This window comes from Trachymyrmex cornetzi, unplaced genomic scaffold (assembly GCF_001594075.2).
Source record: "Trachymyrmex cornetzi isolate Tcor2-1 unplaced genomic scaffold, Tcor1.1 scaffold39, whole genome shotgun sequence".
Taxonomy (NCBI): domain Eukaryota; kingdom Metazoa; phylum Arthropoda; class Insecta; order Hymenoptera; family Formicidae; genus Trachymyrmex; species Trachymyrmex cornetzi.
The window spans coordinates 153,808-168,212 of record NW_017298640.1 but is presented as its reverse complement, the minus strand read 5'-3'; the positions used below and the strand labels follow the sequence as shown (position 1 = coordinate 168,212).

General features: G+C 33.0%; 3 protein-coding genes and 1 long non-coding RNA gene across 6 annotated transcripts in view; 2 read left to right on the top strand and 2 right to left on the bottom strand.

The window, feature by feature from the left end:
- Positions 1 to 1,612: 1,612 nt before the first annotated feature.
- On the bottom strand, positions 1,613 to 4,546 carry RanBP3 (ran-binding protein 3). Of its 2 annotated transcripts, none has more exons than XM_018511929.1 (5): positions 4,470 to 4,546; positions 4,115 to 4,249; positions 3,891 to 3,971; positions 3,119 to 3,810; positions 1,613 to 2,230 (listed from the first exon to the last, which is right to left on the bottom strand). In XM_018511929.1, the coding sequence occupies exons 1-5, from the start codon at positions 4,492 to 4,494 to the stop codon at positions 1,919 to 1,921; spliced, it is 1,245 nt and encodes a 414-aa protein (XP_018367431.1). In that variant the 5' UTR covers positions 4,495 to 4,546; the 3' UTR covers positions 1,613 to 1,918. The 2 variants fall into 2 exon arrangements, with proteins under 2 accessions (XP_018367431.1, XP_018367432.1); XM_018511930.1 differs by having other exon boundaries at positions 4,121 to 4,249.
- Positions 4,547 to 5,984: 1,438 nt separating this feature from the next.
- On the top strand, positions 5,985 to 8,018 carry LOC108763967 (uncharacterized). Of its 2 annotated transcripts, none has more exons than XM_018511932.1 (6): positions 5,985 to 6,070; positions 6,431 to 6,623; positions 6,882 to 7,021; positions 7,109 to 7,250; positions 7,331 to 7,452; positions 7,593 to 8,018. In XM_018511932.1, exons 2-6 carry the CDS (start codon positions 6,476 to 6,478, stop codon positions 8,016 to 8,018), a joined length of 978 nt encoding a protein of 325 aa, XP_018367434.1. In that variant the 5' UTR covers positions 5,985 to 6,070; positions 6,431 to 6,475. The 2 variants fall into 2 exon arrangements, with proteins under 2 accessions (XP_018367434.1, XP_018367435.1); XM_018511933.1 differs by having other exon boundaries at positions 6,047 to 6,061.
- Positions 8,019 to 9,272: 1,254 nt separating this feature from the next.
- hay (ATP-dependent DNA helicase hay) overlaps positions 9,273 to 14,405 on the top strand; it is a 7,059-nt gene continuing 1,926 nt past the window's right edge. The window contains exons 1-14 of the mRNA XM_018511969.1: positions 9,273 to 9,387; positions 9,593 to 9,792; positions 10,008 to 10,118; positions 10,385 to 10,534; positions 10,618 to 10,791; positions 10,880 to 11,071; positions 11,155 to 11,252; positions 11,349 to 11,455; positions 11,555 to 11,851; positions 11,924 to 12,192; positions 12,274 to 12,438; positions 12,567 to 12,753; positions 12,810 to 12,958; positions 13,513 to 13,629. Coding sequence (XP_018367471.1) covers positions 9,354 to 9,387; positions 9,593 to 9,792; positions 10,008 to 10,118; positions 10,385 to 10,534; positions 10,618 to 10,791; positions 10,880 to 11,071; positions 11,155 to 11,252; positions 11,349 to 11,455; positions 11,555 to 11,851; positions 11,924 to 12,192; positions 12,274 to 12,438; positions 12,567 to 12,753; positions 12,810 to 12,958; positions 13,513 to 13,629 — 2,250 coding nt within the window. The 5' untranslated portion in view covers positions 9,273 to 9,353. The remainder of the gene's footprint in view (positions 9,388 to 9,592; positions 9,793 to 10,007; positions 10,119 to 10,384; positions 10,535 to 10,617; positions 10,792 to 10,879; positions 11,072 to 11,154; positions 11,253 to 11,348; positions 11,456 to 11,554; positions 11,852 to 11,923; positions 12,193 to 12,273; positions 12,439 to 12,566; positions 12,754 to 12,809; positions 12,959 to 13,512; positions 13,630 to 14,405) is intronic.
- LOC108763988 (uncharacterized) lies at positions 11,560 to 14,076 on the bottom strand. The gene is made up of 3 exons (XR_001940251.1): positions 13,961 to 14,076; positions 13,262 to 13,410; positions 11,560 to 11,635 (listed from the first exon to the last, which is right to left on the bottom strand). It is a non-coding gene; the product is annotated as an uncharacterized LOC108763988 (long non-coding RNA).

Here is a 14,405-nt window from a genome sequence, read left to right as displayed (position 1 = left end):
CGTGCCTGTGAGGTGGAGTTTATACCGAAAACGAAAAAAATTGTTTCTTAAGATTTTAATTTCGAAATTTTTGGTCGTTCTCGGAATAAATTACACCTCACAGACACGTATTAATATGTATACTTTAATCCTGGAAAAGGATTTTTGAATCTGTAAAAGAGGAAAAAACAAGTTCTTGCAAAGCAATTGTAATTTTGTTTTAGGAGAAATTTTTTTTTCTGCGCTTTAAATCTTAATTCCACAAACTCAGTATTGTTCGTTCAAGTAATCTGAATCCCGCTTCACGCTTATTTTCAATCTATAAGTTGTAAAACTTTTATTCAAGCAAATGTTAACCTCAGATGACAGCTGTACATGCCAGAAAGTGAATTTAATTTTTTTTTCGATTTTCTTGTGAAATCATGTTTTCCGGGATTTCTTTTCGTGTATTCTTTAATTCTGTAAAAAAAAAATTTTGCAATCCATGAAGCCAATTCGGAGATTTCTCTTAAAATGTAATATCATGGTAAAACAGGATTTTAGGATCCCTTTAAAGATAACTTTGGATATCTTAAAGTTATCTTATACGTCAATTTAAACGTTTTGTTCATTGGATAACTAAAAGAAGTATTGTGAAAAATGCAAAATGGTTTGACTTGGTTTTTTATTAGGAATAGCACTATATGATTAATGGGCGTTATTTCAGATACACCATGTATATACGTACGCACGTAGTGTTCATTGTAACGATTTTTCAGACACTTCCGAGGGTTAAAAAAAAATAGTCCAGCTCATAATGCATGAATGGTTCAAAATTATCTTCAGGATATCTTTGCATTATCATATTACAAGTACATATGGACTAGTCCAATAGCTGGCACACTAGATTTATCCCCTGGATTTTTCTCATGGAGACATTTGAAATGTTTTGTATATCAAACACTAATAAATAATGTTTGAGATCTTTGGGAAACAATAATTACAGATTATGCAACTTTGGATCAAAATAGTATAATAGCTGCTATGCATAGTAACTTTTGGAAACGAGCAAAAGTTTAGTTTTGCAGAAGGAGGCAAGCAATTTGAATATTTGCTTACATAAGTTACATCTTTTCTTTATTAATTTAAGGTTATAATATCCTTTGCTAATGGATACTTATGATACATACATATTATGTACTTATGTAATAAAATATGCAATAAAATCAATAAAACATGAATAAAAGTGACACTTCGATAGTGATTTGAATTTGTCTTGAAGACCCCTACAATATTATATAAAAAAATTGTATGGTACTATTTAAAAAATTCAAGAAGACTTTGATCTTTTATAACAAAAATTTCGTTTAATTCTTTTATCGCATGCTGTAGCCTGCATAAAATAGATGAATATTCATCTTTCAACTGTTTTTCTTAACTGTTGGAAGTGTCTGAAAAATCATGCAAACTGTTATGCTGAACACCCTATATATAAACGCTTTAAAATTCTTGAGATTTTTTTAAAGAATCGTAATTACTAATTGCAATTTATGTTAAAATTTGTTATAACATAGAATTAATATTATGTTCTTTAATCTGTTTTTTTGAAAACGCCCTTTTATTTAAAATGACATTAAATTTCAAATAAAAAAAGGGAATATATATCGATTCACAAGGATATAAACAGGTTTTATATTCTTAAAAAAAAAACAATCTAATGTGTACAAGAGCGTCAAACTCGTATTAAGTGCCACAACTTAATCTCCTCTTAATAAATACTGGTGCAACTACTGAAAGCTGCAACTTCTGGAGGAAGGCACAAATCATAGCCATTCTATTGCGCATACTAAATAGTCTTATTAATATTTCTGAAGAATTTAACTCCTTTCATATCTTAATGACCTCTATGTTGCACAAATTAAGCTGATGCTTAATGCCTCGCCAGAATTGTCAATGGCTGTCAATGGTCCGTTGCCAATTTCTTAGGATGGCGGTCTTGCGCGCGTTTAAGTCGCTGTAGTAAAAGACTGTGCAGTTGATCGACTTCTTTAGGTGCCGCTTGTACAATAAAGATTCGAATATCCCCGTGAACATCCATAGCAGTTAATCTTAATGATTTAGATCCAGCACGTTCTGCAGTCATACCCGGCCATACTTTTGTATTCAAGATCAAACGTTGTGTTCCAGCAGTACGGCCGACTAAACGAGATTCTTCATCTCGATCATTGAGTCTTAACATACCTCTTCCCCTCTCTTGCCAACTGCTAGTACTCTACAACATATAGCAACTATGAAATTAGTATTAAATTAGTATAATTTAAGGGGATCCTAAAGCAAAGCTCGAACTCCGAAAAATCACTAGATGCCGCGCCGCGCGCCGCACATCGACATGTCTTTTTATACTACCACAGCAATATCTCACGCAGCCTATGATACACGCAGTCACACATACGTGTCAATTTTCGTACAACGAATTCGTCGCGATAAAGCGTCTAAATCTAATTCTAAGAATTCGACGTTGTATGTTCGTGCAAATTACGTGTTTGGGAACTATTATTTCGTACGTTCGGGTTGCAAAGCTTTCATATCAAACAAATGTTGTTACGACTTGACAGCTGAGACGCCATGTTACACTAAGAAATGGTAAAAAATATATTGATTTCGAAATTTTTGATCATTCTCAGCGTAGACTCTACTTCACACACACGTAATGCATATACTTTAATCCTGGAAAAGGATTTTCCAATCCGTGAAAGAGAAAAAGAGTATTCGTTATACAAAAATTATACGTGTTTAAGTCGGTAATACAGATCTTTAGGATCCCCTTAATGCATATGTAATACAATTTATATTGAGTATTCATTATTTATAAAATTTAATTATATTTGAAGACTGATATTGATTTTCTTTTTCTTTTTTATCAGCGATTGATATTCAGCATTGGAATAGTCTGTTAGTATTAGATGGAATAACCTGTAGTGATACAAGGTCCTACTGAATATAAAATTTAAATTTGTATTATTTTATACCAATTGAAATTTTATGTTCAGTAGGGACTTGTATCATTACAAATCATATGAATTTGTAAAATTTAATTTAAACTGTTCAATATAAATTACTTCAAATATTAAAAAATGTATTACTCTCGAGGTCTACACACCTTATCAAAGGCAAATAATTTGCAATTTATCTGAAGAACATTTGTTTCTCCTTCTTCACCAGTTAATAATGTTACTTGATTATATTTTCTTTTGTTCGCACGATTAGCTTCTTCCAATACCTGTGCTGCTTGAGTCAATGATAAACCTGGCCTTACCATAGTACGACAATTTGCAGCTGCATTTGAGAATAGAAGTTCAGATCCATTTTCATGACTTTCTTCGCTTCTCATTTCATTTTTCTCTGAATTATTTGAACTTTCTATATCATTTGAAACAGTAACACGTTCTTTTAAATTCTGACCAAATACAAAACTAGGAGTGGATGTACTGGATGCCACAGAATTATTTATATTATTTTCATTCTCCTTAGTGCTCGCACCCAAAGGCAAAAATTTCAATTTTACATCTTCTGTAGATTTTTCTTCACTTTTAGAATCTTTAGTCGTTTCGGTTTTATTGCTCTTCGTTATGGACTCATCCTCACCTACAGAATTGTCACTAGTTTTTGTAAATGGATTGCGAAATTTTGCAGGTTGTAAAACAGTTTTGTCAGTAGTACCCATAGAACTATTGGTTATCACACTTAATTGTGATGGTCTCAGTATAGACGACTTAGATTTGCTAATTACAGGATTCAAAGGTTCATTAATACCAAATGAATTTTCTAGTTTTGAAACAGCTAGCACAGAACCTACAAACATATAATATATACTGAATAATACACAATGAAAATGTCACATTACATTTTCTTATTAAATCATACAAACTTACAATGTTTCTTATTAAGAGACTTAATAGCTGCTGAAGTGGATTCTTGGTCATTAGACTCTGCTGTACAGTGTTTGGTTTCATCTGCAAAATCCATCAATTTATCATATTCTATGACTAAATATCTCGTTGTATGGTAAATAATTATTCTTAATTGTTACATGCATTTGCCAACGAGATAATTATACGAGAAATTATATAAATATTTTAGAACAACACACACATACCATAAACATGTGTATCCTGATCAGTTGGTGCTGTTGAATTGTTAATCGTTGAGTCTTCGGTAGAATCTTCCAGTAACTCCTCAGGTGGATCAACCTTCAGAACAAGTGGTGGACGATCGATATCCTCTATGCCCTCTAAAAATAAAGTAGAAACAAAGTTCAAAAATCATTATTGTGAATGGCTCGTCGATTTTTTAACATGATAAATGGAAATTTCATTAAAAAACGTCCTATATTATATGTCATATGATGTTATATCATGTAATACAGAATGTTTTTAATATTTAATCGATATTATTTTACTTCCAAGCACACAACACACATGCAACTGAGTCTAGAGAAATACAAAACGCACCCTCACAATCCGCCATTTTTTGCATTAAAATGAATATAGACAAATAAGGATACCGTATTGCCCACAGAATAAGAAAGTAGGAGATCAAACTCGGAAATGAAAAGTAGGCTTCAATCGACAGCGTTGTGAACCGGACCCGCCGCTTTATTGCTGGATTCACACTGCATCCGATGTGCGTCGTACGACGCTTTGCAACCAATAGGTGCATCCAGAAGCACGACCGCTCATTGAGCGCTCATTGAGCTCTTGTATCTGTTTGGTCTATATTTTTCGATCTAATGGAATATGACAATCAGATGCAAGAGCTCACCGAGCGCTCAGTGAGCGGTCGTGCTTCTGGATGCAACCAATCAGAAAACAGGATTCCGATGGATTTTGCTTCGTATCATCGGAATTCTGTTTTCTGATTGGTTGAAGAGCGTCGTACGACTCAAATCGGATGCAGTGTAATCCAGCATAAGGGCTGTCGCACATAACTTCCACAACAGTGTGGTTGAGGCTGAAGTTACATGGAATGGTTCATGCGGAAACGGTTCATGCGGTAGCAAATCGTAAAGTACTAATGCTGGATTCACACTGCATCCGATGTGCGTCGTACGACGCTCTGCAACCAATCAGAAAACAGGATTCCGATGGATTTTGCTTTGTATCATTGGAATCCTGTTTCCTGATTGGTTGCAGAGCGTTGTACGACGCAAATCGGATGCGTAAGTGGATTCGCGTATCGCCAATCACAGAATTATTCTCTTAGATATGCTTGCGAAATTTGCAAACAGCATGTGACATCACCCTAATAGGGGTGGCACCCAGTTGGACACGGCTCAATTGGACACGAGCCACTCACAGCGCTTGAGACTACAAAGCTCCTAAGCACCGGTCGCTGTGATTGATGGTATCTAATCGAGCCGTGATCAATCGGGATCACCCCGCCCCGAACAAAATAAAAGTAACATATCATAGCTGCTTGGGGCCTAACCGCTTAGAAGTTACAGCGTAGACAGTGTCCACTTGGAATATTCTTAACTCATGAAGATTTTTCTCACACCCAACAGTCTTCACGGGTTAAGAATATTCCAAGCGGACACTATCTACGCTGTAACTTCTAAATGGTTAGGTTCCAAGCGGCTAAGATATGTTAATTTTATTTTGTTCGGGGCGGCTACGTCACCCCGAACCTAAGCATTACTGTTTACACATTCCTCTGTCCACATAGGTTTTGATTTATTTGGAATACAACTATGTATAATAGAAACATTGTATGAGTAACTAATTTATTTTTTAACTTGATTTTAAATTTCGTGCACTCTATTGCACGGAATAGTAGCTAAACGCATGCGCAAGAAGTCACAAAGCATACTTGTGCTACTATAGGTCTGTTTTTTATTGCCGCACTTTCTGAACTAGTACACACAGTGCAGCAATAAAAAACAGACCTTATATGTAGTCGGTATGACAGATTTCCTAACCTGAATAGTCGTCAACTTTAACGCTAAATATCTTGGTTCGCAGGGCAGAGCGACGCTTATTTCTGCTAGATTCTTTCGTTTCGTGCAAAAACGCGTCGAATGAGCCAAATTTTAACGAAATCGAAGGTGGAGGAGGTATTCTGTATAATTACCAGATTTTTAAGCCTTAAGGGCCTGCGCACAATAGAGGAATAAGAATTAGATATTAAGATTTCAACCTATCAGAAACCATATATTCCGATGTAATCAGTTTCTGATAGGTTGAAATTTTAATATCTAATTCCTCTTCCTCTATTGTGCTCAGGCCCTTAGACACACATAACCTAAAGCCAAAGACAAGGTCCAGAACGCAAATTCTTTTCTGCCGAAAGAAAAACTTTAAGAAGAACACGTGTTTTAAATGTGCGAATAATAATTTGAGACGTTTTATATTTTATGAAGACATACAAATATATTGGATTTAAATTATTATTATAACAAAAATTTTATATGCAGATATATAGGTGAAAAATTTTAAAACTGCTTTTTGTGAAACAAAAAATGAGTAAAAAACCGATTGATTTAAATGACGCAAAACAAAGTTTTGTTGAAATGATGCGATCGTTGAACGCAACTGATCAACAAAAATTTTTAGCATTTATTATGAAAGAATGGAAACTTAAACCATCTATGGCTTATAATGATTCAGGTTTGCTATATTTTTTTTTATATGTACAAATATAATTTTATTATATTTTGTTATAAAATAATATGATTAAAATAGATTAATGAATTATATTTTTCTTTATACTCAATTTTTATTAACTTTTAGTTTCTTTACAATTGTGATAAAGTATATGAATATCTTATAATAAAACTAAAAATAACAAATTATATTACTTTATTTGACATAATAATCCCACAATCAAAATAAATTAATTTTTCCTATTAAAATTATTGTTAATAGGGGATGATGCATGTAATAATAAAAAATTAATGGATGAGTCAATGTCTATTTTAAATTCAATTGCTTCTGATATTAAACAAAAGATTCCATTTAATGCTATATTGTCATCTGAAAATTTTATCACTCCTTTAACAGGAGAGGTATGTCTTGTCATAAATGAATATAAAGAATAACTGTTTAATTTTTGAAAAATATCAAAATAACATTAAATATATTTTTTGTCTTAGAATTCAGATTGCGATCCTAGTGTCACATTGCATATGGATGAGTTCCTTTATAATGATGAAGATATTGATAAGCTTATAGATAGTAATCAATTAGAAAAATACTATTGCACTAATTGTAGATCTAGAAATATACAACCATTGAGTAAGTAAAATAAAAATTAAATTTTTTCTTTATTTTTTTATGATTTATGTTATGTAAATATAATATATTTATAATTTTAGTTTATTTATCACACTCCATGTCACAGGATGGATTGTACTTTATATTTAAAGTGCTACTGCCTACTTTAGAAAACAAAACTGTACTTGACGTAGGATCAAGATTAGGTGCAGTTCTTTATGGGGTAAGAATATTATTTAGAAATATGTATTATTGTACACATAACTGATAATATTATTAATAAATTAATTGCTGAATATAAGCGATAAGAAAATTTTTGTTTACAGCAATTTTTTTGATCATATTGATGCTTTTGTTTTACAGGCGTATGTATATACAGATGCTAGAAGAATTATTGGTGTCGAAATGAATGAAGAATTCTGCAATCTCCAAAATGAAACTGTATGTAAATTCAAAATGGACAATCGTATATCTATCTTGCACAAAAGAATAGAAGAGGTTCCAGAGATAATCGAGCAAAGCGATGTTATTATCATTAATAATGCATTTGAATTTTATTTATCGAGAGATGTACAAATAGATATATGGAAATGTTTGAGAACTTCAATAAAACCAGGAACGCTGCTTGTTACTCGTCCATCTATCGAAACAACTTTTAAAATTTTACTAATCGGAATTTCGATAGAAAAGTGGTTAAAACCTTTTAAAAAACAAGATTTTAATAAATTTTCTTTCTTACTTGATTATGAAGATAAATTCTCTGAAATATGGTGTTATGAAGTTCTTTAAGAAAATTATGTCTTTTAAGAAAATGCAATTTTATCGAAGATACTAGATTTTAAATATTTGATATATATAAAAATTTGTTAATATTGCAAAATAAGACAAATAAAATGTCTAAATAAATCTTCCTGTCTTATTTAATTTCTGACTCTATTATAATATTGGAAATACCTTTTAAAGAAAACTTCAATGTACAAGTGGAGCCTCGGATTCAATGTTCTTGATTTTGTTATATTTTGACATGATTCCAAGTAATTTTTAAAAAAAAGGTTTTATTACTCACTGTGTTTACTTAAAAGTTAAAATTATAGTGGAAATATACAAGGGCTGTGATCGATTTATATATATATATATATATAAACGCTTTCAGCGCAGTTCAATACTTCTATTCTTATTATACGTCTAATGGACGATAAAGAATGATAATTGCAAGTGCTTAAAGCTGGTTTTACATTAGTTGCAAACTGATCGCAAGTTTGTTGCGACAGTCAATGGCTGCGTTTGGGCAGAGTGCTATCAGCGCCATTTGTGTAGTACTATCCTTGTCTCACTTCTAATGGACGATGAAGATAGAATGACAGAAATAACGCTAATAGCGTCTCCCCGAATCCAGCCAATATGAAACGTTGATTTCAAAATGCAAGCTTCAGATTGGCTGTCGCAACAAAGCGATCGGCTTGCAACTAATGTAGAACCGGCTTAAAGCACGTGGCATCCTAGGGTACGTTCGTAAACCTTATCCTGAGAGGTATGGGTAAACCAAAGACATGTAGCGTTTTCGGCCCGATCGGGTTTGCACCAACCTGGGTTGGATTAATCTTTCCTATTGGTTGACGTCACACGCTCTATCAATAAGAGAGCGCAAAACGCCATTAATCCAACCCAGGTTGGTGCAAACCCGACCGGGCCTAAAGGCTACAATACATGGAGTAAGAAGTAAGAGTAACAGCCCTTCTTCTTACTCCGTGTATTGTAGACGGGCCTTCACAGTCGATTATTCTTCTCACATTCGACTGTGATTGGTCAATTTCTTACTCTTACTTCTTACTCCGTGTATTGTAGACGACGCCTAGAGTCGGGGCCATTCACACAAGAATAAGAAGAAGAAGAAGCAGTTTGGAAGCCCTGGGTTGTAGGGCTGAGTGCTGACAGATTTCCTAACCTGAATAGTCGTCAACTTTAACGCTAAATATCTCGGTTCGCGGAGCAGAGCGACGCTTATTTCTGCCAGATTCTTTAATTTTATGCAAAAACGCGTTGAATGAGCCAAATTTTATCGAAATCGGAGGTGGGGGAGGTATTCTGTATAATTACCGAATTTTTAATTTCGGTATCTATATAATGGGTCCGTCAAAGCGCTTCAAGAAAGATAACAGTACATAACTTACATATGTATTTTGTTCAATTTTTCTATTTGGTTACATTTTTCAATTTTACATAATTTATTTTTATATTAATATTATATTTATGTAATTTTTTAATGTATATTTATGTACTAATATATTATATACATTTATATAAAAAGAAAAGTAATTATTTATACTACGTTTTGTTTTTATATACTATTGCACCGAATAAAGGTAAATTGAAGAAGCGCAAGGACGATTATGATGAATACGATGACGATTCAATAGACAGTGAGACAGATGGTATACCAGATGCGGCAAAAAATGATGTAGAAAAACAAGATGAGTGCGCGATTGAGGATGAATTTGGTGCAAAAGATTATCGCTCACAAATGATTTTAAAATCAGATTGTTCATCTAGACCATTATGGGTGGTAAGTATTCGTTTCTAAAATTTGGCAAAAGAATTAATTTTATTTTATAAAACTATTATAAAATAAATTAAAAAATTAAGAGACACGATAGTGTCTTGGATGTCAAGTGTACATTTTATATGTCGTGTGATTACCGGGACTGTGGAACTAATTAAGTTCTGAATAGACTAAATCAAAAGCATGGGTTTGAATTTAATATCTCTATATTTTCTTAGGCGCCAAATGGACATATTTTTTTGGAATCCTTTTCTCCTGTGTATAAACATGCTCATGATTTTTTAATAGCTATATCAGAACCTGTATGTCGGCCTGAGCATATTCACGAAGTAAGATTAAAAATTCAAAAACTAGAAAACTTTAAATTTTATTAAAAAGAGAACAAGTAATATACAGTTCTGAACAGAATAGTTGCAATACTTTTAATGGATTTCGGAATACAGCCTGCTTACTGAGAGCGATTGATCTTTTACTTACAGTTCTATAAGTAAGAATCAATCACTCGGTAAACAGATTGCATTGCAAAACTCATTGAAAAGTATTGCAACTATTCCATCCATGATTGTACAATACATAAGATACTTTTATTTTGTAGTATAAATTAACTGCATATTCGCTTTATGCTGCGGTTAGTGTAGGCCTACAAACACAAGATATAATTGAGTATTTAAAAAGATTGAGTAAGACTAGTATTCCTGACGGTATAATTGAATTTATCAAACTGTGTACATTGTCTTATGGAAAAGTGAGTATAAAAATTTTTAATAAATGTTTAATATTGTCGAGAAAAAAATTAGTTTAATAAAATATTATATATTTTACATACAGGTTAAACTTGTCCTAAAACATAATAAATATTTCATTGAATCGCCATTTCCTGAAGTGTTGCAACGGTTATTAAAGGATCCAGTAATTCAAGAGTGTCGATTAAGAAAGCTTGTGGAAGATACAGAAACCAATGATATCGTTACGAATATTCAAGCGAAAATAAAAGTTCCACAGGTCTGTTGAAATATTCGTGCTAATAATTTATCAAGTAATTTTGATAGTAAGATAAGATACTTGTTTATTCCTTTATGTCTGGATATAGTTTGGATCAAAAACACTTGTAAATGCGTCTGTACCTAGTAAGACGAATTCAGAGACTGAAACTGATCCAATATTAACAGAAATAGCTGCCATTCCAGAAGATATAACTGCTTTTTACGATAAGATCGACAAGGAAGATGAAGATGAAGAAGAAGATCAGGAATTAAAAACAGTTAGTTTTGAAGTGAATCAGGTATATATCTGTTATTTTACGTTTATACAAAATATAATATAATATATTTATATCAACATTACCTGTATTATTATGGTAAAAAGGAAAAAATTGAAGTTATACAAAAACGATGCATCGAATTGGAGCATCCTTTATTGGCAGAATATGATTTTCGCAATGATAGCATAAATCCTGATATAAAGTAAGTAAATCAATGAAATTAATGTATTTTGAAAAGTGGTTCTTAATCAAATAAGTAAATATAAATTTAAACGAACATCTAATATTTTATTATCAGTATTGACTTGAAGCCATCAGCTGTATTAAGACCTTACCAAGAAAAAAGTTTGAGGAAAATGTTTGGTAATGGACGAGCTAGATCTGGAGTAATAGTCTTACCTTGTGGTAAGTGTACATGATAAAATCCAACCATTTCAAATATGATGTAAATAGAAGAACTATGGTTGTATATCTGTAAACGATTTTGGATCTTCTTAAACGCAGGCGCTGGTAAAAGTTTAGTCGGAGTGACAGCTTGTTGTACAGTACGTAAACGTGCCCTAGTGCTATGTAATTCCGGTGTATCTGTAGAACAATGGAAGCAACAATTTAAAATGTGGTCTACTGCCGACGATTCCATGATTTGTCGTTTCACCAGCGAAGTGAAAGATAAACCTATGGGTTGTGGAATATTAATAACTACTTATTCTATGATCACACATACTCAGAAACGTTCATGGGAAGCTGAGCAAACGATGCATTGGCTTCAAGAACAGGAATGGGGTATTATGGTCTTGGATGGTAAATTTTATTATTCTAATTATTTAGCAAAGTAATATTTGTTTCCATGTAACAAATTTGATTTTTATTTAGAGGTGCATACTATTCCTGCAAAAATGTTCCGTAGAGTATTAACAATTGTTCAGTCTCATTGCAAGTTAGGTTTAACGGCTACACTCTTACGAGAGGATGACAAAATTGCCGATCTAAATTTTTTAATTGGTCCTAAATTATACGAGGCTAACTGGTTGGAATTGCAAAAAAGAGGATTTATTGCAAGAGTACAATGTGCGGAAGTTTGGTGTCCTATGACATCAGAATTTTACAAGGAGTATCTTGTTTGCAAGATGAGTCGAAAACTGGTTAAATTTTATTATATCTACATAATTTATAACTTTAATCTATATTGTATCTCTGCATATTATATTTTTTTATAATTTCAGTTATTATATGTGATGAATCCAAATAAATTTCGTTGTTGCCAATATTTAATTCAATATCATGAAAGACGTGGCGATAAAACAATCGTTTTCTCTGACAACGTATTCGCATTGAAACATTATGCTATTAAAATGAATAAACCATATATTTATGGTCCTACTAGTCAGGTAAACGTTAATTGATTCAATTAAATTAATCATATATAATAATAACACACAACAATGATTTTAGAGTATGCGAAATTATATTTCGCGTAACTATTTCTTCCTCATAATGATTAATGTTTTATTTTCAGAGTGAAAGGATACAAATCTTGCAAAATTTTAAATTTAACATGAAAGTGAATACGATATTTGTCAGTAAAGTAGCTGATACTTCTTTTGATTTACCAGAGGCTAACGTCTTGATTCAAATTTCATCCCATGGTGGGTCTAGAAGGCAAGAAGCACAACGATTAGGGCGCATTCTCAGAGCTAAAAAAGGTATGATTTATTTATTTCGAAGACAAGTTCGTGTTATTAAAATTTTCATCATTTAGGTGCAATTGCGGAGGAATATAATGCATTTTTTTACACGCTCGTATCGCAAGATACGATGGAAATGAATTACTCCAGAAAACGTCAACGGTTTCTCGTGAATCAAGGTTACGCGTACAAAGTTATTACGAAACTTGCAGGCATGGATGAGGTAACGACATGGTTGATAAAATGATTGTGCAATGTTGCAATGTTTTCTCTTTTTGTTTTTGTGCACAATATATTATTTAAGAGATTTGTAAAGTCGTGTGTGTTTTATAGACTATTTTTCAAATAAGTATTTTTCTAACTGCCTTTACACACACACACACGTGCGCGCGCACGCACGCAGGCGCGCGCGCGCGCGCGCGCACACACACACACACACACACACACACACACACACACAGAGATTAAACAATCTTTTTCCACAATTAAAGTATAAACGATAATGTAGTTCAGTGCTGGGATTTACTTGCATATTTCGGCCGATTTTCAACTTTGTTCCTGCCCTTTACGTCGCCAACTTCTGCGCCGATCGGCATTTAGGCTACTCGCGAGTTGATGAAATAAGGAAATTGATTTTATCGTTATTTGTCTCCCTTCAGACAGTAAAACGTTTATCTGAAACATTTTTGATCAGTAATTCATCAGGATAGAAGTAAACATGATGTATATAATGTTTTTTGCAACCATAAAATATGATTATGATTGTAATTTTTCTAGGAGCCAGATTTGATGTATGGAAATCGAGATGAGCAGGGTCAATTATTGCAGCAAGTGTTAACAGCTAGCGACACTGATGCGGATGAAGAAAGAATACCAGGCGAGGGATCAAAACCAGTGAGTACTATTCGTATGAACTTATAGTTGATAATGTTCTCTAAAGCGTCGTCTACAATGAACAGTAGCAGTAGACGCTGTAGACACGTCGGTAGTAAGGATATACCCACACAAACTTGCATAGCCGCATAAACGTATGCATAAAGAAAATTATCCAATCTCATTTCTCCTATAAAGACGCACGTAAAATGTGATTGGATAATTTTCTTTATGCATCCATTTGCAGCTATGTAAGTTGTGTGGATATATCCTTAAATAATTTCTTTACGAAATTATTTGTATTTCATGTGAAAGACTTTTGAAGTATAACTAAAGAGATTTCTATGCATACATTTCGTTTTTATGCAGAATAAATATAAGGGGAACACTGTCCTTGATCTTCACATATGTCAGTAATGTCAAAGTCATGACTCTGAATACCGACGAGATACTATTAAAGACCGTCAATCCTGGGCAAATTTTCGGTGGTATAAAAAAAGCCTCAAGAACCCGGAGGTAATTGGAGAACGCTGACATTATCGACAATTGATATAATTTTGCTATTATTAACATGAATATTTGGCTCGTATCAAAGACATAGAGAATGGACTACGCGATCCGTATCTAAGTAACGTATCAAATGTGGTCGACAATAATGAGAGAGAGGGACCGTGGGAGACGGCCAATCTCCCTCTCATTCTCTCTCCCATTACACCATTGAATGGAAAGAGATAGAAATGGCCGTCTGCCACGGCTTAGAACCATCGACATCTAGAATGGACCGCTGATGGCAATGG

Excerpts from the sequence above, each read along its gene's own strand:
- RanBP3 (XM_018511929.1), bottom strand. The coding sequence starts at position 4,494 with ATGCAAAAAATGGCGGATTGTGAGG. Across the intron at positions 3,972-4,114 it reads TCAGGATACACATGTTTATG|ATGAAACCAAACACTGTACA; the intron begins GTATGTGTGTGT and ends TGGATTTTGCAG. Across the intron at positions 2,231-3,118 it reads AATTATTTGCCTTTGATAAG|AGTACTAGCAGTTGGCAAGA; the intron begins GTGTGTAGACCT and ends TATATGTTGTAG.
- LOC108763967 (XM_018511932.1), top strand. The coding sequence starts at position 6,476 with ATGAGTAAAAAACCGATTGATTTAAATGACGCAAAACAAAGTTTTGTT. Across the intron at positions 6,624-6,881 it reads TATGGCTTATAATGATTCAG|GGGATGATGCATGTAATAAT; the intron begins GTTTGCTATATT and ends TATTGTTAATAG. Across the intron at positions 7,251-7,330 it reads TAGAAATATACAACCATTGA|TTTATTTATCACACTCCATG; the intron begins GTAAGTAAAATA and ends TTATAATTTTAG.